Source organism: Parambassis ranga, chromosome 2 (genome assembly GCF_900634625.1).
Source record: "Parambassis ranga chromosome 2, fParRan2.1, whole genome shotgun sequence".
Classification (NCBI taxonomy): Eukaryota; Metazoa; Chordata; class Actinopteri; family Ambassidae; genus Parambassis; species Parambassis ranga.
The window spans coordinates 11757695-11785306 of NC_041023.1; the positions used below are offsets into that span (position 1 = coordinate 11757695).

A 27612-nucleotide genomic window follows, 5' to 3' on the forward strand; every position below is an offset into this window, starting at 1 on the left:
TTTTGGCTTAATTGAAATCCTCAAACAATTTTTCTTTCTGCTCTCTTTTTGGTGGTGTGGCTTACATGTATTTGAACTTTTGCTTGGGTTTTTTGTGAAAAAGGTCAAATCACGTGTTTGATTTTTGCATTCAGTAGTTAAAAAAACAGTTAATAAAGGGCCTGCCTTTTCATTTCTGATTTGTAAGACTTCAAAATAGATACAAGTCCTGTCTTTTTTTCCCCTTTGTCTTTCACAGATGCTACACTCACTCACTGATTTGGTAACTATTTTCTTCTGTTAGCATTTCTTGGCTGTGTAACGTGGAACATCCTCTCGGTATGGGATATATGTGAGGGACTCGGTCTGAGTTTTCGGAAAAGTGAACAAACTAGCATGATATTCCCTCCTCCCTCCCTCTCTCCAACCATGCTTGTGCCCCTTCACCCCCCCCCCTCACACACTCACACACACAGCTCCACTTGTCAAATGCCTCTAAATAAAAAAGAAAAAAAAATCCTGTATTGTGATACTTTGAATATTTTTTAGAAATATATGTGGTTGTCAGTATATTGCATTGGGGGTAAATATAGCTAAAATAACTATAGTTAGGAAATATCTACAGTCACCTATTAACAATTAGGTCAAGGCTTTAATAGGCTATTGGCTCTGTGCATTGTATTGTGTAAACATAATGGCATGGTTTAATTTTTTTTTTTTTTTAAATGAACATGTTCTGAATTTTTATGGAGGACCAAGATAGAAATGAGAATGAAATGAGGATGGATGATTAGTTCACAACCTTTATTATTAGAGAAAACATGCCAGCTTTCCACTGAATTCCTTAATTTCTCTTTTTTTTAATTTTACAGTGATTTATAAGTTTAAAAGGCTCAAATGAAGTGCATGCATGTATCACTACAAATGGAAAATACATCAAGGATTTTGTACTTAACTAAAGCATTATTGTGGCATAAGTGATAAGTCCTTGGCACACAAGCATTTACTTTAACCATTAAACAGCAATGATTTGAATCATATTCATTTTATAGAAACAATTTATCTTCAGTAAATCAATGGATCAATCACTCTGCTATAGCATTAGCCATTTGCTGGAGCCAGCACCCTTGAACGACTACATTAAGAAACAAACGAGTATTAGTATTATTTACTAATATGCATTCTGCTATTTTGACTTTTTAATCATTTGCTAATGACATTTTTTTGTTTATGTTTTAGTATAATTTGAAGGAGAGCCACAGTGGTGCAAGTCTGCCTACAGAGGGCGTCTCTCAGTCAACAGGTGACGGCTCTCCTCATTGGAGGGGAAGAGTGCCTCCCTCAGGCGAACCATGTGGCCTCCGACCCCAGCATGGGGGCAGGCGTCCTCCACCAGTGACCTGCGAATGGGTCGGTACACCTTGTAACGCCTGGTGGGGAAGAATGATACAGGATATGAAGGCAAATAAGAAAAGAATGGCTGGTAAATTTAGGACTTAGTGTAGGGACTGCTTACTTGTAGACCAGATAGGCGATGAATGCAAAGATGGCCACCAGCACAGCGCTCGTGGAGAGAACCACCCCAGCTGTGTGTGAAGTCTTGGCCGCTAAAAAGTACAAAGAGGAGTTTGGATGTCAAGCTGTTAGCTTTTCATAAAGCTTTTCAAAGTACTGGCATCTCAAAAAGTACTGTTGTGCTTGTGTAACTCACCAGGTGCATCCTGGGACTTGTTGATGGTGACGGTGGTGCTGGCAAGGGCCAGACTGCTGGAGTCCTCCAGGGTGATGTTCACACAGTAGGTGCCAGGTTCCAAAAACCTTCGCCTGAGATAAACTTCACACTGTGACGTTGGTGGCACGTCATCGCACATGATGTTACGTACCTGAGTGCAGCTGGGGTCTGACACAATGGTGCAGGCTGACGTGGGGATGCTGAGGTAGGAAGGTGAGACAGATAAAGGTTTGAATGAAAATTATTACTCTAAACTATTTTAGAATAAAATAGAATTAAATAAAATAATGAAATGCACACCTGCCCAGACATTTCACCCGGAAGCTGATGTCAGTGCTGGTCACTCTAGCAGCTGTTACATCCACAATACGACTGTTTGGCTGGATGTTCAGTGGGTGTTTGGGCTCTGCAGAGAACAGATGATGAACCTTTAGTCAGATTTTCTTGTATCCACACGAGGATTTTTCATTTTCAAGTATGTGTTGGATTATGTTTTTTTTGTTGTTGGTTATTTGTGACACAAGCCATCCTAATACAGTAAATGAACTAAAACTGGCTACAAAATATTTAATTCCACATAAAAATAATTTATTACATTTATCATTGTGCAATTAAATATGTTTCATTTGGCATCTTTGATGTCCTACAACAGCTAAAATGTGATAATAAGCTGCTTTTATTTCATCAAAGCTGCTGCCTCCCACTTACCAATAATGGTGATGTTTCCGACAAAGGTCCCGTGGGCATAGCGGAAACACTCGTTGCTGTTGTGGCGCCTTGTGTGTAACCAGGGCATGGTGGTGGGGTTAGCATCTGGTGTTGCGCTGGCAACTGTAGGAGGGAGGGGCTCTGTGGTGGGCAACCCTGTTGTCATGGAGATGACTGTGGATGCGGGGAGGGGCCGGCTGGTTCTGGGTGGCACTGAGACAAAAAGCAAGAACTGAGTGGACAAAAGACTGCATGTGATGTATGCTGGTAAATCATTAGAGTCATTAAAAATAGATTCATAAAGTTCTCACAAACACACAGAGAACTGTAGCACCTCACCTCGTGTGGTGTCCATCCTGGCGGTGACAGCATGAGTAACGGGTGGAGCTGTGGGAGCCTCTGCAGGAAAGATAAGGATACAGATCTCACCATCACAAGCATGTCTCTGCATTGTAATATCACATCATGTGGTTATCTGTGCCCTATTTCTCGGTCGCTGTGAATATTAGCAGGCAGAGTTGTGAGTTGTGAATGTTTTATAAATCACTTTGGTCATTACTATTATAAAATATATTCTTACTTTTGTCTTTGTGTATGTGTCTGTCCTGTACCTGTGTGAGGTGGAGACGTGGGACTTCTTGGAGTTGTGGTTGCAGCAGCTGGTGGACATTCGACAGGGAAGGCTGCCTCCACCACCAGCTTCACACTCATGCTCCCCAGCATACTGTAGGTGTGTGTGGTCACGTTACGGTGTGTTACCAGCTGATTGCCATCTCTGAAGTCCCAGATGTAGTCGATAGCGGCAGCGGTTTTGAGGTATCCACTGGGGTCATGGAGCTTGACGTTGAAGACCACGTCCTCGCCGCGGAAAAAAACATTCTCAGACTGGCCAATCGCAGCCTTCTGGGAGATGTTGACTGCCAGTGGGATCTTATCTAACAGAGTGTGTGGTTGGAAGGTGTTAAATAATTAATTTGGTGTCTGTAGGAACACGTAGTCTGATGTAGTTGTATAATCTTTGTCTCACCTGTGACATAGAAGACAGTGTTGTCAGTGGTGAGGGGGCTGTACTTCCTGCGCTCACGCTTCCTGTAGACCATGACCTCTATGACCTCTGCTCCCAGAGGGACAGTGGTGGTGTTAATGGTCACACTGGAGGATGAGCCATCACATGTCTCAAAGTACTGGCCTGGGACACACATAGGAGACAAAAGGGAGGACATTTGAGAGCCCTTTTTTCATTCCACCCACCTTGCCGCACCTGCAGACCTGTGTCTCACCCATTGTGTGCCAAACGTAGACGTAGCTCTTGCGCCTCCAGTCATTGCTCTGAGGGAAGGGCTTTCCATCAGGGAACACGTTGCATTTTGCAAAGTCTGTACACTTTCCAAAGCCATAGTCATCCAGCCAGGAAGTCCAGTTGTAAACATAGCCAGAGCGGGTCAGTCCATTGGCTGTTCAGGAAGAGAGAAGGTGTTAATTAAAAAACATTAAAGCTGCACTAATGATTAATAAAGTTTATTAAAGGACCTTATGTGAGGCACACTGTGGGGCTTGCTGTTATACATGTATGGGTACATTTTACAGAATATTTAAACTAAAATAATAATAATGATGACAATGATAAAATCAGACTTCTTTGGTTCTCCCAGTGATCATGACCACATCCATAGTGATGGTCTGTGGCAATGGTCAGCCCCTCAATAATAATTTTTACAGTGGAATCTAAAAACCTCAAAACTTCTAGTTTAGCAATAACCTGCAGTAATATCAGAGCTTTTTCAGCTCATGGTTTTGGTTGCAGGGGGAGTGCTAACCAGAGCTACAAGACAGTTGTGTTTACAGGGACATGCACTGCCCTCAAGTGGCAGAAAAGTGCGCCTTCAAGTGTGAATGTGTATTAATTTTGTGTTTTTTTAATTCTATATGTTTTAGATAAGAGGCTGTGATGGGGTTTTGTAAAGTGTGTGCAGCTTTGTGGCCTGGCCTGGCTTCCTGGCAGCACCTGAGGCCTCCAGCTCCGTACCGTCCTCACAGTGCTCATCCCAAACAATGTCCCCATTGGCATCCTCCTTCTGGCATGGAGGATACTCCAGCTTGGCAGTGAAGGTGATGCAGGAGCCATTGAGAGCCGGGCTGTCGCTGGTCAGACGGACCTTAGGTTTACCTGCAGAGAGGTGGACATAACAGTTTATCAAAATGCATTAGTTTCAGAGGAGAGAGAGAAGAGGAGAGAAAACAAGCCTGCTCACCCTTGCGGTGCATGAGTTCCTTAGGTTTGGGGTTCAGTGGTGGGTAGAGGTAATCATCCCATGGATTGGTGTCAGGATCCCAGCCAGGAATAGGTGGAATTGGAAATGGAAACTTCCCAGGTAGTGAGTGCTTATGGGGGAACATATCACTGAATGCTGGAGAGACATAAAGAGGATGAGGACATTATTTCTTTAGGCTGCATTTAAAGTTAATAGTGGTGGTTTTGTGTTTGTTTTTATGAGTGGAAATTGTTGAGTCTCCACATGATGAGTGATCCTGGATGAATAAGTTTGACTGAAAAGCTGATAAGAAGTTAAAGCACACAAGCTCCCAACTCACAAGATATAATAAATATATAAGTGTTGGAATATCTGAAATGATCATTTTGAATACAGTGCAATATTTTTTTTATCTTGAAGAAATCCATCTTTAGTCTGTGTCTGTGTTTCTGCATTCTGTCTTGATTTAGCCTGAGTGACACAACAGACGAAAACAACAAATTCCAACAGGGTAATTCAATTAAAGGAGAAAAAAAAATCCAGATATGTTGGACTGGACTGAAACCTGTATTCTTCCTTTGAAACAACTTGACTCTATCTTGATGTTATAATAAATGAAGAAAATAATTTATTTTATTTTTATAGGTGGAGAGAATGTTCTGTTTTCTGAACAGAGTGAATAGACCCACCACTGTCAGCTGCACAAGCCTTAATTAAACTCATGGGACTCTGCAGAAAGCTGGTGACAGGACAGGTATCACAGAAACAGAAAGAAGTACGATCATCAAAAGTGTTAAAGTTTATTCTTAATACTATGTGATGATTTTAGGTAGAAAACATTACAATTCTGTAATTTAACTGAATATCTCAATTTTAAGAAAGTACAAATACACGATGAGTTTAAAGTTAATATCAGAACTCTCTCATAACTTTGAGATAAATTAGGATTAGTAATGAATCATGTTCAACTTCAAAGTACTTACTTTTGCGTCCATCGACTTGATAAACAAAGCAGGCACAGGCCACAAGAAAAAGACATTGCAAAACGTCCATTTCTAACATTCAGTGGGAGAATGTAGCAGTTGTCACTATTTTAAAATAAAAATAAACTGTGAGGACGCCCTCTGATCGTTTGTCTCTGCTCTGCCGCAGCCGGTCCCAGCCTCTCCTCGCCCTGCTCTCCCAGCACTTCCCCCTGCCTGTCCTGATGTCCGCTAATGTAATCTGACTGCGCTCAGCGCACAAACATGTGATGCGTCCTAACGAGGCGCATCTCATCACTCATTAGTCTCCTGGACGCAGGAGATGAGATGGCGTGTAAAGTGCGCATGCTCGCTCTCTTCTGTTCCCTTCACGTACTCTTCTTTGATAAAGACTTTTAAAGTTTTCCTGTTCGAAATAACCTTTAATCATACAGGCTGCTGCTCGCTGTAGAACCGGATATAATTTACAAACATTGTTTTTGTTTTTATTAACCCAATAACCTATATTAATAGGCCTGAGTGCTAAGAATATCTGTATTTTACGACACATTTTTAGATTTTCCTTTTTTTCCAGCATTTTGAGTCTTAAGTTCATTATTATTAATATTATTATTATTTCCCTCCCAAAATCCTCATTGCTTTGATCAATCTGTTCATTTCAATGCCTGAAATAAAAAGGGGGCAGACATGACTTGGCCTCCTTCCTGAATTGCTCGAATCATAATAAAAATAATGTGAATACAAAATTGTATTATACAACTCGCTTTTATTGTCAGGTTATATTTTCGTTGGAATAATATCTGAACATGAATTGTTTGATCGCCTTCTTTATATTATTTTTTGAGCTGCGTCATGGAGACATAGATCCCTTGCCCCACAGCTTCATCCTTAAAAAAAGCAGAAGGAAAGCGTATGATATCCATCAGAGTGGCGTTCGTTCTCAACAGCACCCAACATGTGATTAATGTCATTATGATTGCGGGTCTCCTGCTGTCACAAGTAAAGATTTGGAAACAGTTACAAAGGGCTCCCAGTAGAAATATCTGCTCACAGGTCAGGAGCAAAGTGTTTTTTTTCACAGATACAAACAGACATGCAGCACTCTAACCCTATAAATTGACAAGTTACTTATTAAAATAGAAATTCTGGCTGCAATTATATGACACAGATGTACAGTATTAAATCTAAATTTAAAATGAGCAGGAATCTAAAAATTTAAGAGAAGCAGAATCTCTTAATCTCTCAAATTAAAATCGTACAAGATTATATTAGTGTAACATGGCAAACTGACACATAGAACAAGACATACAGTGACATTTAAACCTAATGACAGCATTAACATTAAGTTTTCAACATGCGTGATAATATTCAAGAAGCTCCGGGTCTAATTATATCCTCAATTTAATCATCCCAGCTGAAATCAAATCTGTTTATTATTACAAAGTTATTACAGCCGATAAAATCAGTTGGAAGTTTAATGAAGTTTATTGGCTCCTTAGTGACATTTGTCTTTTACTGATAAGGCAATCAAACGGTAACAAAACAGTTTGTCTACAAAATCGTTTCCACATGTGCTCATATGTTGTAAGATGAGTTCACCTGTATGGTCTTTTTTTTAATCACTGCAAACCACTAATGAAGGCCACGAGGTATAAGCAAAGGGTTCAGGAAAAAAAGAGTCAGGGTGGACCCTGAGTTGAGACTTCTTTTTTTTCTTTTTAACTAACCGTGAAATGTACAGGAAGAGTCGCTGAACATGAACGCTGTCTTTCTCCAGCAGAGGGCAGCACCACTCCGCGGCTCTTCACACAGGCAGCTGCTAAACTTCTGTCTCTAATCACATTATGCTTAATTCAATTTATTACTTTACGTTACTGCCAAAGCTCAGTGAAGCACTGCTGGACACTGTGCTATTTCTTACAGTCATACCCAAAACTCTGCAACTCACACCACGACACTCGAGATTCATAAATAACCCTGTAGAGGGGAAGATGTTTGTATTGAGGCTGTTCTGTGTTTGTTCTGAATATAAAGTGTCACCAAAATAAATTAAGCACACAGGCATGAGGTTACGACTAACCGAATGTTTAGTTTGCTCAAAAGTAAAAAAAAAGTTAATGGAAGTAAAAACTTTAAAAATGAGAACAAACAATTATTGTCCCCACACAATGGATCTATCCATAAATGCTTGCTCTATATTTGTCCTGTTATCTCTCCCACCACATGTGTGTGTTTTCTTTCTCTGTTTGTCTCGTCTCCTCCAGCACAGACAATTGGCTCCAGACATCACTGGTTGTAAAACACAGAAATATGAATGAACAACAAGCCAGAAAAGCACCATGCAGCCAATAGTCTTATTCTCCCTCTCTCTCTCTTTCTCTGTCTGTCTGTGTGTGCTTGTCGTGCCTTCTCATTTACAGCTCTGGCTTCTAGTCTGATGGTGGAATGTAGGAAACATTCCTGAGAATGTGGACTGGATCCTGGATCTTCAATATGTGTGTGTGTGTGTGTGTGTGTGAGAGAGAGAGATCTTTTGCTGTTTATGCATGTCTGAAAATGTGCTGGCAGTGGGAACTTCAATTCAGTGTGTGTTTTGGCTGCACTGTGGAACATATGGGAGTGTTCATTGGAAATACACGAGGGCCTTCTTTCTTTTTCAAACTTGAGGCTTATAAACATATTCCCACAAGAAGAATTTTGGAGTCAGGAGCCGGTCACTTCTAACACTCTCTGATCTTGCAAGCCACTCTTTCATTTCCCACCCTCATCTTCCTCTCTGTCTTTTCCTCCATTAGCCTCTCAGTCATTCTCTCCAGATGTCCCTCTCCCCCCTCTGTATACTGTAATCATAATGATCAGATGCTTTTCTGCCCTGTCATCCTGAGCACAGGGGAGTGTCCATGTGTGTAATCCCACCCACTCATTTTGAGACTGCAGCCGCCAGACAGTCACCAGCACTACCAGCAGCAGAACAGGAGACGTGCAGCCACCAGGATGGCGCACTGCACTGCTCTCTGACAGCCACCAGGGCGGCGCACTGCTCTCTGACAGCCACTAGGGTGGTGCACTGCCCTCTGACAGCAACCGGGATGGCGCACTGCTCTCTGACAGCCACCAGGGCGGCGCACTGCTCTCTGACAGCCACCAGGCTGTTCTGCCAACTTGTACAGAGTGGCTCCAGTCAGCCACAATGCAAAACAGAGCGGCGTGACGCAGAAGTCCATGTGATGTGGTTTAAAGAAAAACTGGTCCTGAGGTCACTCGGAAAAATGTGTTAGGAAATTATATTTTTCATTTTCCATCGGCACACTTGCAGCGTTTTTCTTTCCACCATCTCTTTATGGTAAAACTTTATGGAAGATTGAAATACAAGTTTATAAGCACTAAAACAAACACATACATGGTTTTAGTTCTTTTCTTTCTTGAAAAACAGGAGTCTGGTCTGCCAGGCGCTCCTCGCAGCTCCGAGGAGCTCGAAGCTGCGACCGCCCCGCTTCCCGGCACTGACAGACGGTCATGGGACCACGAGGCCCGCAGCCAGCTGGCCGGAGAGAACATCTTTGATGTGTGACGCATTGGGGAGACGCCTGCACCCTGCGAGCAGACACTCACACGCAGACAGGAGGAAACCTAAAAACACTGTCTGTTTCCATTAGAATGTGAGCTCATTTATAACAGAGCACATTTCGTTCGATTGAAACAGACCATATTAAAAGTCCTACGAACATTCAAATGACTAAAAATATGCGATTCAAATTAACAACGCCTGAAAAGTTGTTCTACTTTATTCGATCACTTGTGCGTCAACAGAACGTCTCCCCTATAATGCTTTTCGTTTTGTGATATTGTTTATTTTATTTAAAGCATTTTGTAAATCAATACCGAGAACAGATGGAAGAGGAAGTATCAGGTGCATCCTCCACTGGAGCTGAAAGTTTACGCAGGCTTTAGGACCACGGGAAGAGCTGGATGGGAGGATGAGAAGTCAGCGCACCTCCACCATTTAGAAGTTGGAGGGTTGTCCTGAACCTGCCCTGCCACTTCTGTACCAGATCTGCTTCTCCATGCAACTCCAGTCACCAGAAGTCTCATGTGCAATGTATCTGTGTTCAACTTTATTGGATAATCATTGTTTACTTTCAGCGCCGGTGAAATGCAGCCGACCTTTAAGTTAGGGCAAAACTCAAAAATGTGCCAGGTAAGACAGTGCTGGGTTGACTTCTGAGCTCCCATCTCTCTACCCCCTGCGCTCTTCAGCATGAGGCTGTGGGGCAGAGGCACAGCTGTCCGAAGGAGGATGCTCTGCCTCTGGCTGCTGCTCCTCGGGTTCGCCCTGGTTACCCTGGCGCTCTCGGATTTCTTTAACAGGGACCGTGAACGCAGCATTCAGAATCCTGGCCCTCCACGTCGCCCCCTTCAGCGGATTCCCATCCCGCCCGAGCTGGAGGTGATCGTTGACTCCCGCGACCCCGCTTTAGAGCTCGGCGTCGACCTGACCCCCTTAAAATCCTTCCAAGAGGACCAGCTTTTATTCGTGCCATCCACACAGGGCACCAAGAACACGCTGCAGAAGAAGGGAAGTTACAAAGTGCTTCTGCCTGGAAAGGATGCCAACGTTGTGGGGGCCCCGACGCACGGGGAAATGGGCAAAGCAGTGAGGCTGCACCTGGAGGGTTTCGAGAAGGATATGGAGCTGACTGCTGTGCAGAAGTATGGTTTTAACGAGGTGGTCAGCGAGAGGATTTCTCTGCACCGTAGGCTGCCCGAGGCGCGCCATCCTGAGTGAGTTCCCAGCGCTTGCATGACTGCAGAAGTTACCAGTTTAAAGCGCCGTACTTCAGTGTGTTGGCTGCTGTTTTAACATTGTGCACACATTATCATCACACAGGTGTTTTGGGGAGCAATACAGCGAGTCTCTGCCGCGTGCCACTGTTGTCATCTGTTTCCATGACGAGGCTTGGTCCACGCTTCTGCGCACTGTGCACAGCGTGCTGGACACTGCACCCAAACAGTATCTGCAGGAGGTCCTGCTGGTGGACGACCTAAGTCAGCAGGGTGAGTCCATCCATCCATCCATTTATCCATCCGTCCGTCAGTCCATCCGTCTAATTTTCTCCTTTTCTCTGGGCATTTCTTAGGTCACCTGAAGACTGTGCTGAGTGAGTATGTTTCCCATCTGGATGGGGTGCGTTTGATTCGCAGCACCAGGCGCCTGGGCGTTGGGGCTTGTCGCACATTGGGTGCTGCCAGGGCAGCAGGCGAGGTACTGGTGTTCATGGACTCCCACTGTGAATGCCACAAGGGTTGGCTGGAGCCATTGTTGGAGAGAGTGGCTCAGGACAGGTACTTTTTACTCCAATCAGGAATCATGTTCACTGACAATAATAAACAGCTTGCACAAAATCCCTGTTGCTCAGTTGCATTATTCTACTTTAATCACAATAGTTGTTTGTTAAATATTAAAATGGCTTGGGAAAATCCAACCCAGCAGCTCTGCCCAGACTGCTTGTTTCTCTGTTGTGTTCTGCTTTTTGACAGAACCACTTGTGAGAAGTGAGAAGATGGAGAGTTCAAAGTTATCAGCTGTCCTTACTCATTAGTAAAGCACAGGGGACACACTTGTATGTGTATGTGTGTGTGTATACAGGATCTAGCTCTCATGATTTGGCTCTAGTCTTATGTCTCAGGCTGCCTGCAGCGTGGCTCTAATTAAGACTAGGTAATTAGGCTGAACTCTCAGGCCTGGAATCTGCAAACACTCAACTCTCTCAGCCACATGTTTGACCCTTCTCCTATTTCTCTCTCTCTCTCTCTATCTCTCTTTTGATTTCCATTTCAATAGTTTTATTACATTTCTTTAAAGCGTTACACACACATGCGTGGCCACTTGCTACAATAGTTCAGACAGCACATGTAAGCCAGCCGGAAAGACATTGTTTTAGTTCTTATTATGTGTTTACTCATAGAACCTAAAGGAAGGGTGGTGAACATACATTCATAACATACACTTGATATGTATAAATAAAAGACTATTTTTAATCTAAAAGTTCTGTTTGGATGAATGTGTCACCTCTACAGAACCAGAGTGCTGTCCCCCATTATGGATGTGATAGACTGGCAGACCTTTCAGTACAATGCCACCAAGTGGCCAGTCAGGGGAGTGTTTGACTGGAGACTGGACTTCTTCTGGGAATCAATCCCTCAATTGCAAGAGAAGGACCCAGAAATGGCTGTTCGACCTGTGCAGTAAGTTCACAGCTGCCCAGACACCCTTACACAAACTGAGCATAGAGATTTGTACTTAAAGAATCATGTACTGGTTCTTGTGCTGTAAGGAAACCTGCACATCGCCTGTGTTTGTTCCTGACAATAATACTGCAGTCTCCCCCTTACAGAAGCCCTGCATTAGGAGGTGGAGTTGTGGCCATCGACAGGCATTTCTTCCAAAGTCTGGGGGCCTATGACCCTGGGATGCTGCTATGGGGGGCAGAAGAAATCGAACTGTCAATCAGGGTAAAGAAAAACTTTTTTTAGAAAAAATGATGTCCCTTTCAGGTTGTAGACAGAAAGATAAAAGTCTGGCTTTGCTTGTTATTTCAAGTCATGTAAAGCATTTGCCTGATGATTTGGTTGGCTTCTGTTAGGGACTCAGGAATGTTATGCTGAGAGATAATGCCTTTTGCAAATGGAAAATCTCAGGTTGAATTGTCATCTGGGAATGTTTTTACCAAAAAGATGTCATGCTATGTTATACACACGTGTTACATGCATAGACATCTCTGTACTGTTTTTGTCCAAAGTATAAAATGCTTCTTCTCTGGTGTAGGTGTGGTCATGTGGGGGTTCCATGGAGGTCGTTCCTTGCTCTCGTGTGGCCCACCTCGGGCGCCACCACCTGCCGTACCGCTTCCCAGACCAAGACCTGCTTCAGAGGAACAAGATCCGCATTGCTGACACCTGGATGGACGCTTACAGGAAGATCTTCTATAGGAGAGACACGCTTGCTCATTTCATCAGGCAGGTGTGTTTGTGAGTTAACACATCTGTTCAAGAAGTTGGCTGTCAGCCAGCTGAGTGTATACAGACTGTACTGTCTTTCTCTGTCTAGTCTGAGAGCCCAAACATCACAGAACGCCTGCGGCTGAAGAGGAGTCTCGGTTGTAGGAACTTTCACTGGTTCCTGACCACAGTCTATCCACAACTCTACATCCCACAGGACAGACCTGCACAATCAGGCGAGGTAACAACAATAACAAACACACACAGACGTCTATGTGATAGACAGACTCTTATACAGTATGTGTCCATTTGAAGCTGTACAGTGTTGGAACTGGCAGCTGTGCAGACTACCCCAGTGGGCAGGGACCACAAGGTGGTGCCATGAGTGTGGCACCATGCAGCGGGACAGGCAGCCAGGTAACCATGGTAACCGATTATTCAGTGGTGACAGTCGAAACGAGACAGGTGACATAAAGTGGTAAAGATGATCTCTCTTCCTGTTTGCAGCATTGTGATCTAAACTCTGAGGGTGAAGTGCGATGGGGTCCCATGGGTGCTTTGTGTTTGGATGCCAAGGGAGAAAGGGTGGTTCTGGCTCCATGCCCCACACACCGACCAACTGCCAGCAGATTCCAGTGGAAGTTCATAAAGGTTTAAGGCTGAGGATTCAACTTTTTTATTAAATGGTTATCTAGGACATTTGGCTGACTCACTGGATCTTTTTTTCCACCCTTCAGCTCAGTGGCCAGCTCGTTCACCAGCAGTCCCAGTTATGTCTGGAAGCTGTAAAGGAAGGAGGGCCGAGAGAAGTCAGCAACAGCGCAGGAGGAGGTCTCTTCCTACGCCAGTGCACACACCACCCCAGACAGCAGTGGCACTTTGAGCAGCTAGTGGCTCCTAAAGGTACCTGATGCATGAAGGACAGGTGGACTTTGCAACCTAATACACTTAATATACATACTTATAGTGGCAGTTTGTTTATTGTAGTGCAGAAAACTATGTAAAATATTTCTCTATTTTTCCACTCAGCCTTTTTGTTCCTGTTTTAAGGATAATAATATCATAACAGATGAATTAATAAATATATATTTGGGATATCAATTTTAATGTTTATTATAGTATTTATGTGTAGTTTATCATATAAAATTTAGATGAAATTACATTAAGTTTGTCAATAAATGCTTTTATGACGTGTGTTATTTGTTAAATACATTTCTAAAATATTGAATAATACAGTAAAAGTGGTCGTATACTATATGCTTACTCAAGTATTGTATTTAAAAACAAATTAATGCACTTGTGCTTATTTGATCCAATTCAATATATATTTATGTTAATGAAAATATTTTACTCCACCTTTATGTATATTAAAATATTATTTTATGAGTTCAGATCTGTTTTTTTTAATATAAAGTTTCTCACAAAAAAAACATCTTACCATTAACTCTTGACAGCAGAGGGAGCCATCGGCCTTCACAACTTAATTTATACTCCTCCCATTGTTGTTTTTCTGCAAGAAACCCTCTCCATGCATGTCATTTACCTATCAGAGATCCTTTTGTAATTAAAGCTAATGTTGTTAGTCTATACAATAAGCTTGTCATGGGACAGTAGTGGCCTGAAGTGGATGCAGACTACAGGATGGCCGTGTGCTTTGTGTGTTTAGGTCACAGTCAGTCATAAGTGATGATATTATTTGAGCCATATCTTTAAGGTCAGAGCAGTAACTGACGGGCAGGAAAGATCCTAAGCTGCTCCTTGTTGACTTCACTCCTAATAAGCTCCTGACTATGCCACACAGTATCACTCCTCTTAACCTGTGATGCTTTTAACCCAGTCAAACACACAGCATCTTTTCAATAAGATCAGTCATATGGTATGTCTGCAGCTTCAAGGCATATGTCCAACAACATGTTGTTGAATGTTATTTCTTCTTTGGTTATGTAACCACCCAGTATTGTTAAAATAAATGCAGTATGTCCCTGCTGTGGGACCTCAGAGAACAGCCAGAGGTCACAAACTAATTGTATGGAAGATATCATTCCATGTTTCCCTCTAGACCCCTTGGAGGTCAAAGATATTTGGGTTATAGGCTATTTATTTCTTTTCACTTCAACAAAACGGTTGCATTTAACTACATTGTGATTATTTTGTAGACATAAGCTTCACAATAAGGATTGTGGCAAAAAAACAAACAAAAAGCACCCAATATCACACATATAAGTCATGCTAAAATCCTTTGTAAAATAAATAAGAATAATAAAATCTTTACTGGGTACAATACATGACTATAGAGAGATGAGTTCTGATTTTTGGGATTCTGGGAGGATTGTTACTGTAAAATTGCCTGACAAAGCTGTATTAACTGTAAAATCACTCTGACTAAGAAACCTTTTTGAAACAGTGCTCTGGAAAAAAACAGCCAGGTCTGCCATTTCAGGAGTAGTTACCATGACAACTTGAACAGGTAACATTCAATATATCACAGAAACATTTAAGAAGTCTGTAACATGGCCACGACTGCAGACCTGTAAAAAAGTTTGAATTATTCTAAATATCTGAACTACAGTGTTAAACTATGAGGATGCTTGTTGATGAAGATTCTCAGTCATCCGGGTCATTTTCATGGCTTCAAACTTCTGTATGGGGATGCTTGACTGAATCACACCTATAAATTTTGCATCAAGTCAAAGAGTGTCTAAAGATGATGTGCTCATCAGCATTCTGTTCAAAAGCTGAACCCTAAGGGAAGATTTCGATATTGTAATGATCATAAACACAGAAACAAAACCACCAGTGGGCTAAATGATAAAACTGCACATTGATTTGTTACACATGTTAATATTTCTTGCTCAGTAAACCCTTTTTAGATGCATATAAACAATCATCAATAACAGGGCAACACAAGGCCATATATACTACTCACCAGTTGCAAGTATGTTTACGGTTTACGAGACAATTATTAAAGCTATTATTTTTAAAGACACTAGCTAGTGTTCACATGCGTGGCAGCTGTATTGATGCAGTACTGGTGACGTACACGATGCACAGTTCACAAGTCTGACCTTATGAACGGAAACCTGGTTAATAAAAATCTTGTCACTGTTACATGATTTTAATGCTGCTGTCTGTAGGGATGCTTCTGGTGTCAGTTTGTGTTGCAGAGTACTGTAAGATGTGTGAAGAATTTCCCAGCAGATGCTTGATAAGTTCCATCACAGTCACTCACTGCAGTCTGTGTGAAATCTCTTAGTAATAACTAGTCAAATCAAGAATGCCGGCAGAGCGGCACAGTTTACATCATTCAGCTGGGAATATAATATGTCTTAAAGTTACAACATATGGCAACTTAAGGAGCTGTCATCTATTGCTCTTTTAGATCAGCTGGTAAATCCCTTTGGAAAATACTGTAAATAAACTGATCCTAAAATAATTGAGCTTTTGTTACCTATTTAATTTATCTAATCACTCCACTACATTTTATTACAAATATCGATCTTCTAGTGTAACGCTTCCCTTGCTGGATTTCTCTTGTCTAGAAACTGTCCCTCATGTCTGTTGTTGCATGTGACCTGTTGCCTGCCCTCCTCTCCTCCCACCCTTCTTGTGAGAGCATCCTCCAATCTTCCATTGCTTCTCCATGCTGAGGTCTGTGTGATAAGTAAAGTGAACACCCACATCAAATGCTGATGGCTGCAGGGCATGTCACATTCTCACCAACCCCTTTTTGTTTGTTTGTGCTCTTCTTTTATTTTCTACACACACACTACACACACACTTACACACACACACACACACACACACACACACACACACACACACACACACACATGTGCACACGACTTCTGAGGAAACCTGGGTGACTCAGACAGATATCAGCAGCTGTGCTGGAGGAAGTCTGGGCCCTTTATGAAGATCCATGGGGCTATTCACCCAGGACAGAGGTGGTTGTACTTACTGTGTGAGCCTCAAGGAGCTTTTTTTTTTTTTTTTTTTTTTTAACAGACACTGTTGTTTGCAGTGATTTGTAATGTGCAATTAGGTGTATGTGGATGGGCCTCAGGAGCAGGGCTGGCACAGAGCAAAGATTAGGTGCTTTAAAATGTGACAAGAACTTGGCTTGCAGCAGCAATTAAGGTCAAAGACAAAAACAGCTTTTGAATGCTTCATTTAGAAAGTTCCTGGCGACACCTTGTTCATGCACCAAGTACATTTTTTAAGAAAGTGTTTCAAAAATACATGCATATGTAACAAATATTATATAGACAAGCATATGGCCCAGAGTCTTTATAAGTTATGGGGCAGATCTGCACAGAAGACATAAGTATGTGTCTTTTGGCACATCAGATCAAATACCAGGCACAGATCCTATATTTAAAAATCTGGAGCAGTATTGTAACCAGGTCCAGAGCAGGTGCAGTTTTCTTCTGGAGAACAAATCTATAAGACTGCAGGACATACAATTTTTCTGGACGTCTTGTGTCTTTTTCAGACATCTTGAAGACGTCCTGTCCGAATATCTTCTGGACATTTTCTCCATTAGTCAATTAGATATCATCGTTACCTCAGTAATTCTTTTCAGATAAGAGAATGTCTAGCCAACTTTTTGTTACAACTTAAGTTTTCGGGTGACAAAGCAGTTCCCTGTTACTACTTTAAAGTTTCAACTGGCATCTCTGGTTTTCAAAAACCCTTTGAAAAAGAAAAGCTGCAGATCATTTTTGAAATGTCAATTTACATACATAAACCTCCACACTGCATAATGCAAAGGCACGATGTGTACGGCTGTCTACTGGAGTTTAAAAGCATAAAAAAGCTGCCAGATGTTCACTGCCAGATTGGAGCTTCAAATGTCTATAAGCAGACTCTTGCATCAGAGTTCAACACAATAGAATACAATTTACTTTACTAAAAGCTCTTCACGCTGATGATCCTCCTCTCTTCTGCTTAAAAATACCACACTATGCCCTGACAGGTAAACAAGGAAAGAGGTAATTTTGCAGCCTTTCTGATACCCTCTGTTGAGACTTACACCTCTAAGGGAGGAAACCACTATTCACTTCTCCTCCTGGCATGCACATTGTCACCTCCCACCACTTGTATCACAGCACCCAGGGGAGCAGCTCAGACTCATTTATCAAACACACAAGACATCCTGCATGCTCACTCCCTCCCTCCCTCCCTCCCTTGCTGCTTTACAACCAATGCAAATATAAGTGTTTAGTTGTGCAACAGCAGCTACAGTACAGTCTCACACAGAGTGGAACAGATGAATGTAAAGCCCTTGTGTGGAGGGCTTCTCCATTTTCTGCATGCGCATTTGAGCTCTTATACAGGCCTAGACACTTATACTCTTATACTGGACCTACATAGGCAGACACACACACAAAAGTCTGACTGTAAACACAGCAATAATGCACCCTTGGTACAGCTTAGAATTTTTTCTTGGACAGGCAGAGCTCTATAAGGCCTGAAGTGAAAGACCACACCACAGCTGGCCAATTTTTACATGTCTCCATTATGTCCTCTTAGATGAAAGGAGAAAATCAGGCAGATTTTATTACCTGAAAGAGAAGTTCTCACCTACTGCCAGTGATGGTGTTTTTCAGTGCTGAAATCTGGGGCGAGGGACAAGTGAAGTGGCTCTTTTCACTGGGATAAAGTGCTCATTTGAATGGAAGAGTGAATGTGTGTGTGTGTGTGCATGCTACATTTTACTGTGTGTGTTCAGATGAAAAGAGTGGACAGGGATGAATAGTTGCTGTATTTGGGTCAGGGCCATCATCAAACAATGTGAATCGAGTGGATTAAAAACATACACAGTCACACAGAAACGGCAAGGACATGAAACACAGTTAAGTTCACTGAAGTTTTAAAAAAACCACACCTCTTCTAACAATCCCTTTCTTCTTTTAGAATTTCCCCAATTCTATGAATCCCTCTTAATCACAGCCAACTTTCACTGAAGTAAAGTGAAAAGGAAAAAGAAGAAAGGAAGGGTGCAAAGCAGGAAGCAGATGGGCCTCAGTTTGCTAATGACAGATAAAGTGGAAAAGCGGTGAATAAAAGATGAGTTTGCAAACAGGTGGATAAAACGATGCATAAACAGTCAGGATGGGATTGTCTGTACACCATTAAATATGGATGGGTCTTCAAGACCCCAGGCTAAATGACAGCATTCCCACAGATGTGCTGGAGGTGCTGCTAAACACATAGATAATCATTCTCACTGCAAACACTCACACAGCTGACCCAGCTGCAAGTTTGTTCTCAATAAAACACACAGAAGAAACTGGGGAATATATTGCAATATAATGCCAGCATTCCCCTCGCAGCACTGAAACAAAAACACATAGTGGAGCTGCATCTCCCTAGGTGAGAGCAGCTGGTCCTACAGTATGACAGGTGTGTCAATGTGACGACACACTTCAGTTTTCACCCTGTGCTGTACCTACGTCACCAGTGGGACGAGGCGGTTACTGCACTTTCACTTCAGATGAACCGTAGCTGCAGTCAACAAAAGGCTCAAGCACAAATCAAACAAACGGTACTATTATAAACATTAAGCCACAGTTTTGTTGCATGAGACATCCGAGCCCAAGAACAACATCATGTCAGCTGCATGTCAGTTGCACAAAAATAAAAACACAGGTGCACATTAGTGTGCACAAATACTTACTGCACCCAATACTCTCCAGCAGTATTTATTTTTGACTGTAAACAAGCACAGGCATTTTACCTGCAGCAGTCACAGTTGGTCCCTGTATCGATTATGACTATACTTTTATTAGCATATATCTCAACTCATATACTTAACAGTCTGCCTCTTTACTGTTTGTCTATAATTTAAAAAAATACCTTACTTAATTTAAGCCATAGTTGTGTTTTAGGGAAAAAAGATTCTTTTACTTTGGACCTCAGATAAAAAATACTTCTTAAAATATGGCCTTCAGTCAATTCTAAACATTTGTCATATTGTGTGTTGGTTGCACTGCAAGTTTGTTTTCTTTCAAAAGATGGGCTCTGACCTCTAATAACCTCTTTTCAGCTCTGGTAAAGGTTTCTGTGTACAAAAAGAAAAAAACCCAGCACATAACAGTCATATTTGTTGTTTATTAGCATAACATCTTTTTGTATCTAATAAATATCAAAATGTTAAGGGAAAAAAAAGAAGTTCGATTACAGTACATTCCATTTGCAGAGAAGCAGAGTCAAACCTACATGAATTCAAAAGAGAACAGTAGATCTGTTGGGACAAGAGTTATGACCTTTTTTCCTGGTTTAAGATTGCATTTGGCTGATACCAGTAAACAGAACTGCCATAACGTCTGATACAGTAACATCATTTACTGCCATCCCACACTCTTGCATCCTTTGAGGTAAAAAAAATACATCTTTAGTATTGATACATTCATAGAAATATAAAATTATTTCCTTATTGTGCTTTTAGGTGGGAATATTGCCTTTGCTCTGGACAGCTGAGAAAAGGGATCTCAGAGCTGGTACCCCTGGGTAACAATCAGGGAAACAGCCTACAATGTGGATTATGAATCAATTTAGTATTTGTAATACTGGCTCCAGGCCAATTCACGAAAGGGGGTGACTACCTTGTGTCTAAAATAACCAAGTTGTTTAAACTGAGCCCACATCCAATAAATATGCATCAGTAAATGCCAGGTTCAGCTATTAAACATAGAACCGTGTTTCCTTTAAATAGATAGATAAATGGCAAGCTGGATTTCCACAGGGTGACATGCAGCATGTTAATGTGTGTCTACAGGCACTACTCAAAAGGCTCGGAAAGGCATGCAGAGAGAGGGAGAAAGGGAGAGAATAGTAGGTGTGTGGAGAGAAACGCTGGAAAAGAGAAGCAGAGTGGGAGAAAGAGTCCCTGTGCTCAGTGTGACAGACGACAGCAGGGGCTGTGCTGCCTCAGGCATAACATACCCCACCGCCACCTCCATAACCAACTTCCTCCAACCCCTCTCTCACTTCCCTGAGGGCCAGCGGTAAAGAGCACAATACGTCCCATCTATCTCCTCACACTATCCTCTGCTCCCAGTCCAACCAGCCATGCACTGTTCCACGCAATCCGGAGCATTGCACTCAGGTTGAGTGAGCAAGGAAAGAAGGGTTAAAAGGAGAGGATATGGCTGAGATGGCAGGTTAGGAGGGAGGGGAGATTGCACCCCCTGCCCTTCGCTGTCTCTTAACTCACAAGGCTTTCTTTTCCTCCAACTAAACCAGCCAGCCTGAAACCATCTCCAGTCAGGAGCGAACAAAGGAGAGGACATTAAAAACTCTATCCTCTCTCAGTGTGTCTTCTGTCCCCCATTCCTTTATGGCAAAAAGGGAAGGAATTGGAGGTGAGCTGTGCCCATGGGGCTGCCACCACACACAAACCTCAACAGCTGACCCAAACCTCTATACATTGTTGAATAACAATATGTTTCTATAAAGCTAACACACTTAAACCCTCTGTATTCATGCAATGGGATTTTTAAACACGTGCCTTGAAAACAAACAAACAAAAAAGATCTGAATTGCGTCCCTGTAAACGTCTTCCAGTGATAGGGGGGACCCCAGTTGGTTTGTCTGATCTTAGTTCAGGAATATATCCCACAAATGTCCTGGAAAAAAGTCCTGCAGACTCAAGTAAGTTCTGATGCAGGATTGCTACAAACCCTTGGTTGGATAGTTGTAAATATCCCCAAGTCCAGTTTGAGAAGAGCTCCGGAGAAGGCCCTCATCTCCCCCGTCCTGCGGAGGTGGACGTTGAACCCTTGACCTGATGGAGCTTGTGGCCCCGTCTGTGCAGTGAGAAAAATCCGGTGAATTGATGGGTGAGGAAGGCATGTGAGGTTCTGAGATGGCTGATGTGCTAGGAGTTGGCGGGGGTGTCGAGCCGGGGATAGCAGGGAGCCCTAACAGGAGGTCCTGGGGTCTGTGTGTGTGGGAGTCCACGTGGCACATCGCACTGTGCTGCTGGGAGATTGTGAGGGGAGAGGAGGGCAAAGACATAGGTGTGTCTGTCCAGATGGAGGCAGTCTGATGAGATGGTGAAGGATAGGACTGAGGGGAGGAAGGATGGTGCAGGAGTGTGTGGTGTGCCGGGGAGTAGAGCTTGGGGCAGACTACTGCAGGTTGCGGCACTGATGGCAAGAGGGTCTCCATTAGCTGAGCCATTCTCTTCATCACCTGCCCAAGGTCGGACACTTCCCTCCGGAGGTGGCTCACCTGCAGGTACAAATACTCAACAATCACCCTTGAGTGAACATTGCAGTTGTATCTACTATTTACTGTCTTCACACAGTTTTTCAGTTCTTCTAAATCTAAATAATAAACATTTGGTGGCTGCTACAATAAGCACAGATACGTGCCAATGTTAATTATTAAAATTTGAAATATTTTCAATGGATCCATTTTTTGATCCATTGATCCATTGTCTAACACCAGCCTTCAATAAGGTGACAAACTTTGCCGTGTCCCACATGAAATCTGATCATTGCATTGACTTTTTATCATTGAGGGTTTGCTTGGCGTTGCTGTAAACAAATATAATGAGTTGGTCTTGTTTTATTTATTTATTTATTTCCTGAAAATGTAGCAGCTTAAAAGGATTGGTTGGAGAATCAAACTGCACTGGCTGTTACCGTGGTAACCACACATCACTTACTCCAGTCAGACAAAAACTCTAGCATTTTATAACATTATACAAAAAAAGGTAATAAGCCTTGGTGTTTATGATTCTATATATTATACATAATATGTACCCTATTACAACGCAAGTAAATACATATTGTTTAAACTTGTTTAAACAGTCATTAAAAGGTTCAGGTTGTTGTGTCCAGCTGCTATCCAAACCAATAGGATAGTATTTTTCAATCACTGCCACGCAGATGACTTTTCTGGTTATGTCATAATGACAAACTTTCTAGGAAGCACAAATTATGAGGAAGAAAACGTCTCTCAGGATTTACAGTACATCATTATGAATTCGATCTTTTCAGGTCAGTCATTTTGCATGTAGCCTCATGCTGCTATAACTGGTCATTGCACTGATGAGAGGGGGGGCTGGTGATTAGTTGCTCTCTGCATGTGGCGTGTCCACAGAGGGCACGACGATGAAGCCCTGCCAATGCACCATCTGCTTGTGCCAGTCAAAGCACTCATAACCATTCATCAAGCCAATCATGCACATCAGTGCAACTGGATGCGCATCAGCCCTCAGCAGAACACACAACTCCAGGTGGAAACTGCTCCAGTCGCTGCATGAATGCATGTCAAGAGGACATCAGGCAGAGAGCACCAGTGATGTGTTTAGTGATTACAACAGACCACATTAGATACTTGGACTCACATTATAAGGCACATAGAGAAAACTGATTACTCTATGCAAACAATCAAATCAGACATCTTGTTACACTGAGATTAACTCTGATCTTTCATAGTTTTCACAGAGTAAAGAACTCTCTATTTTTCACATTTCTTCCATCTCTCCCTCTCTGGGGTGACTGATAAAAGCTTGGGTCTAAACCGATAAAAATAGAAAAGCTGAGAGTGGCAGGACAGTCCAATCTGACACGCTGTCAACATGATTCTAATACTCCCACGTCAGAGACAACCCTATGCAGAGATAGTTGGACAAAAGAGCAGCAACGGATGACCAGAGCTCGCTGCAGCCACAGGTACATAGTAAGGTCCCAATAAAACACTTCTGAGCTGAATGTATCCTAGACAATTTAGAGTTAAACATATACATAAATATACATGTATATATGTATATATAATTCTCTGATTCTTAGATTGTGTGTTTGCCCACTGGGTGGTAATGCAGTGGGGGTAATGATGAAACGCATATAGTTATTTGTTCAAAGGAATATTTACATTTTGTTATTTAATTTTGTGCCTTACATTATTAAAAAAAATACAAAATAAATACTGAGCGCTGTAGCCCTCCAGCGCAGTAACAGAAAACTAACTGCTTAAACATTCTGTTTTAAGTATTTAATTTTGTTCCTTACTGATCATTTACAAAAGTGGGACACTACTGCTGAGCAGGCATGTGCTAGTTTCACTAGTAATGCTGCCTGTTTTGGTAATTATGAGTGCAGTGATTCTGTGTTCTCACAGCTGTACATTATGATTTTCCCAACATGGTAGCTACAAAGGTCACCATGTTAGGCCCTCCTCAATCCTACTAATGTCTCAATCATCTCCCTGTGGAGTAAACCCTTCAGATGCACTGACAACGCCTGAATTCTAAAGGCAAAGGTAAGAGGCCATGGAGAGCTGGATTATTGCGCTGTGCACACAATTTGCAGTTCATTAAAATGTCAGGGTTTGTGTGGTCCAGGTCAAATTGTGTATCCTTGTTAGCTTATTGTCCAGATCCTGGTGTCCTGTGTTCAAAAGGGATATTCATGTTTTGCTGCTCAAAAGTACAAAAAGTGTCACACTGTGACAAATGTGATTTCAAAAGACCTTTGCACTTTTTGGATGTCTATTTGCACCTGAATGAAAATAGCATCACGGCAGCTATTGTGCTATTTACACCAAGAGCTCAACTGTAATAGTATAAAGGGTGACAGAGCTTTTTTATGTAGCTGCGGTGGAAGAATAGGTGAAACAATGGAAGTTCGCCTGAGAGAGTGGGATTGAATTATTGAATCCAAAAGTTAAGGAAGTGACAATGGTTTGGTTTGAAATAGCCTATTTCCAATGTTAACCATATAAGAAGTCTATTCTGCCAGGTGCAAACAGCATAGAGACACCTGCATGCTGGTCATGCCATTCTATACACTTAAGCAAAAAAAAGACAGCAATTCCACTCAGGATCTACATTAGAATCTAAATTGTGGTTTTGTTAATTACAGGGTACGGTTGGGCAACAAACAAGTAAATGTCTACACAAAATACATCCACAATAAATCCTTTTAGGTAACTATATTTTGCACAGTATAACTTACAATACCTTCATGTGTTGTGTTGCTGTCAGGTGCATGTGAGCATTTGTGTAGGGAGCAAATAGGGTTTAAATCAAACACCCCTTCTCATCTCCTATGGTGATCTTTGTGGATGGATCCAAGTGTGGATTAACAACCTACAAGACCATGCTGAGAGACTTCCCGTCACACACAAGCAACCCACAGAGACAGAGAGGGAGCACAACAGAGCCAATGTGTATAAGTGTGAAGGTGTTGTGGCACTGTCTTTCTCACTGCTTTCTTTTATCCTGTCTTTTTTTTCTAGCTTCAGCTTTCTACCCATCAAGTTTCTTCTAAAGAGAGGAAAAGACCAGTGGACTTTATTTGTCTGTGTTTTTCTTTTTTCATTTTCATTTTTCTACTTTCCTCTCTCTCCTTGCCTCTTTCGAATCATCCGTGCATACATACTGAGGCATAGCAGGAGGAAGCAAACACTGCTCTTCACCTGCCAAAAGTCTAATGTCAATTTAACCACCCGCCAATCAAAACCACAGGACACAGCACGAGAGCCTGTGTGTGTTTGTGTCATTTTAAGCTGGACAGTGGACACTTTGATGCACTGGTCATAAAAGCCTATTATATAATAATGTACCAAAGAAACACTGTACATCAGCAATTCATGGGTTTATTTATTGTTTTATCTTTGTTTTTGGTTAATTACCTCTCTCAGTCCTTTCATCTGTCTTATGCCTGACATGCTGATACAGCCATATGGCTTGTGTGTTCCTGAGCCCACCTGTCTATCTGTCTCTCTCTCTCTATCTCACTGTCTCACCTCATGCACAATCCTGTTTGCATCACTTCAGAGGACATTACATTGGCTTACAATCGTTTCCTGCAGACTAACCCTAAACACCTAAACCAAGTCTTAAACTTTTTACATAATGACATAATGCAGACTTGCTGTGTGTCCTACCTGCTGGTCAAGGTGTTGCAGTTGTCCTCTGGTCTCCTCTGCTTTAGCTGCTAATTCTGCTGTGCTAATATCGAGCACATCTGTAACAAATTAACAAGTTATGAATCACTTTAAGCAAAATAAAACACAATAAAAATTCCACCCTGCAGTTTTTGCATTGAGGCGCTTGATAAATACTGGAGGCACTGGCAGTCATTATTCAGCCTCATTACTCCAAAGTACTGCAGGGTTTCACATGTGAACATTTTTCACTAGAAATGTGCAAAACAGCATCCAGCATTGTAGAATATGTGAAAAGGTAAACTGCTGAATGGTGTAAACTGTATAGTGAAGATATTTGTTATGTTTTCCCTCCATGCTCTGGCTCTTTACACTTGGAGGTTGTATACATGCTTCTTATGCTTATTTATTTTATCTTATTTTTGATCTTTGGTGTTGTGTGGGTACTAAATTGCCATTTGGGGATGAATAAAGGTTTCTGACTGACTGACCAACCTGTGGTAGTAGATGCTGAGGCACTGGTCGGTTCATTGACAGGACAATTTCGGCATGTAGAGAAGGAGAGAGGCAGGGAACTCTCTGTGGCCTCACTGTCCTCAGTACCATCCACTATCCTGCAGATAGACAGAGAGAAGAGTTGCGGTAATGATGATGTGTTTTCGATACTTCTGTATACTTTTACATGCTGTAGTTCAGGCATGTGAACAAACATACTGATGGTGTCTACCCAGCAGCGGTTTAGATAAGTAAGAAGTAAACAGTGTGTAAACAACAGGCTCTGCATGGTGTGCCATGTCTTCCCCAGGCAAGATAGTGTCTAAGATAGCCTCTGCTGAGAGTAGGTAAGGGTGTGCAGAACCTAAGATGCTACGTTACATGAAGATTTTTATAACATATTGTATATTGTACCATAGTTTGGTAGTACATGTGGAGACATGAAGAATGGCAAAAACAGCTACACTATTTTTATTTTACACAGGCTGACAGACAAATCAATGGCCATCAAACTCACCTGGGGCTGAGGTTGGAAGGGTCTAAAGTGGTAAGAGTAATTTCCTGGATCTTCCTCCGAGACGTGCTGGAGCTCTGTGTCTTCTGACTGGGTCGGCACAGTGGAGACTTCCCACCAGTGTCCCTGAGTTTCACTGCTCGGTTCTGCTCCGATGACAGAGATACAGACATGGCTGCATCTTCCTCCTCCTCTACCTCTGCGTCCTCCTCATGCTCGATTTGTGCCTCCATGAGAGGCGGGTGGCCCTGAACCACTTGGCCATTTCTTCTCACCCCTGACTGGAGAGGAAAAACATGAACAGAGCTAAAAATATAAATCACTCACCAAAACGGACACAATGAATACAACCTTTGAGCATGAATACTATAAATTGTTTGGTGGTTCCCCTTAATGTCAATGTGAGATAATGCCTATTCTCAAGAAAAATGTCTGTGTTCTGTGTCTCAGCAAATGTTGCATCTCATTTTTCTGCTGCCTCTAAATATGCTGAAACTGTGTTTGCATTATTAATCCTGTGACCCTTAGAGGGTTTTTCTCAGTACTAATGATTTGTAAGTGCAAGCAGCCACCCACTCAGCTGGATTTATGAATGACAAAGAAGAGAAGTCATTTGGGGCTGCAACTGTGACCTACAGAGCAGGTGAGACAACACCGGTGAACTCTGACACCTGTCTTAATAAACACAGAGACCTGGGTGTGTTGGCAGCAGTGAGCCGTAGCTAAATTACCAGAATGCTGATCAAGTATAAGATGAGGACACAACCTGGGAACAGCAGAATTAAGGTCTAAACACTATTGATCAGTGGCCTATGACCCATCTTACATGGACAAAAATACCACCACTGTTGAGGTTAATGGCTCTGACAGAGTCTGCTATAAAAAAAAAAAATATCTGAGCAGATCACCAGTATGTAGAGCATTCTTTTGACACTCAGTTCTGGTGCAGTCGTGGTGTAATGACTGCATCTGATTTTGTACAGAATTGATCTTTTCCTTCTCCACAAAAAAAAGAAAAAAAATCTGAATCATTATGGCTAAAAGAAT

At 42.1% G+C, this 27612-nt stretch overlaps 3 protein-coding genes across 4 annotated transcripts in view; 1 reads left to right on the top strand and 2 right to left on the bottom strand.

Annotated features, from left to right (window-relative positions):
- Positions 1–876: 876 nt before the first annotated feature.
- gpnmb (glycoprotein (transmembrane) nmb) lies at positions 877–5878 on the bottom strand. 2 transcript variants are annotated; one of them, XM_028428836.1, is made up of 12 exons: positions 5655–5878; positions 4672–4827; positions 4446–4586; positions 3700–3873; positions 3447–3608; positions 3031–3354; positions 2759–2818; positions 2420–2632; positions 2012–2117; positions 1691–1911; positions 1496–1586; positions 877–1409 (listed from the first exon to the last, which is right to left on the bottom strand). In XM_028428836.1, exons 1-12 carry the CDS (start codon positions 5731–5733, stop codon positions 1256–1258), a joined length of 1881 nt encoding a protein of 626 aa, XP_028284637.1. In that variant the 5' UTR covers positions 5734–5878; the 3' UTR covers positions 877–1255. The 2 variants fall into 2 exon arrangements, with proteins under 2 accessions (XP_028284637.1, XP_028284628.1); XM_028428827.1 differs by having other exon boundaries at positions 4425–4586.
- A 3893-nt stretch (positions 5879–9771) lies between these two features.
- LOC114450615 (polypeptide N-acetylgalactosaminyltransferase 15-like) lies at positions 9772–13637 on the top strand. The gene is made up of 10 exons (XM_028428816.1): positions 9772–10436; positions 10543–10709; positions 10793–10997; positions 11733–11900; positions 12050–12167; positions 12481–12675; positions 12763–12894; positions 12969–13070; positions 13161–13304; positions 13391–13637. The coding sequence occupies exons 1-10, from the start codon at positions 9913–9915 to the stop codon at positions 13562–13564; spliced, it is 1929 nt and encodes a 642-aa protein (XP_028284617.1). The 5' UTR covers positions 9772–9912; the 3' UTR covers positions 13565–13637.
- Positions 13638–21329: 7692 nt separating this feature from the next.
- kcnh8 (potassium voltage-gated channel, subfamily H (eag-related), member 8) overlaps positions 21330–27612 on the bottom strand; it is a 36594-nt gene continuing 30311 nt past the window's right edge. Inside the window, exons 13-16 of the mRNA XM_028428566.1 lie at positions 26569–26846; positions 26052–26170; positions 25557–25636; positions 21330–21890 (exon numbers count right to left, since the gene is read on the bottom strand). Coding sequence (XP_028284367.1) covers positions 21330–21890; positions 25557–25636; positions 26052–26170; positions 26569–26846 — 1038 coding nt within the window. The remainder of the gene's footprint in view (positions 21891–25556; positions 25637–26051; positions 26171–26568; positions 26847–27612) is intronic.

Excerpts from the sequence above, each read along its gene's own strand:
- LOC114450615 (XM_028428816.1), top strand. The coding sequence starts at position 9,913 with ATGAGGCTGTGGGGCAGAGGCACAGCTGTCCGAAGGAGGATGCTCTGC. Across the intron at positions 10,710-10,792 it reads GGACGACCTAAGTCAGCAGG|GTCACCTGAAGACTGTGCTG; the intron begins GTGAGTCCATCC and ends GGCATTTCTTAG. Across the intron at positions 12,676-12,762 it reads TTGCTCATTTCATCAGGCAG|TCTGAGAGCCCAAACATCAC; the intron begins GTGTGTTTGTGA and ends TTCTCTGTCTAG.
- gpnmb (XM_028428827.1), bottom strand. The coding sequence starts at position 5,733 with ATGTTAGAAATGGACGTTTTGCAATGTCTTTTTCTTGTGGCCTGTGCC. Across the intron at positions 2,633-2,758 it reads CAGGATGGACACCACACGAG|TGCCACCCAGAACCAGCCGG; the intron begins GTGAGGTGCTAC and ends TTTTTGTCTCAG. Across the intron at positions 1,912-2,011 it reads CGGGTGAAATGTCTGGGCAG|CATCCCCACGTCAGCCTGCA; the intron begins GTGTGCATTTCA and ends TTCCTACCTCAG.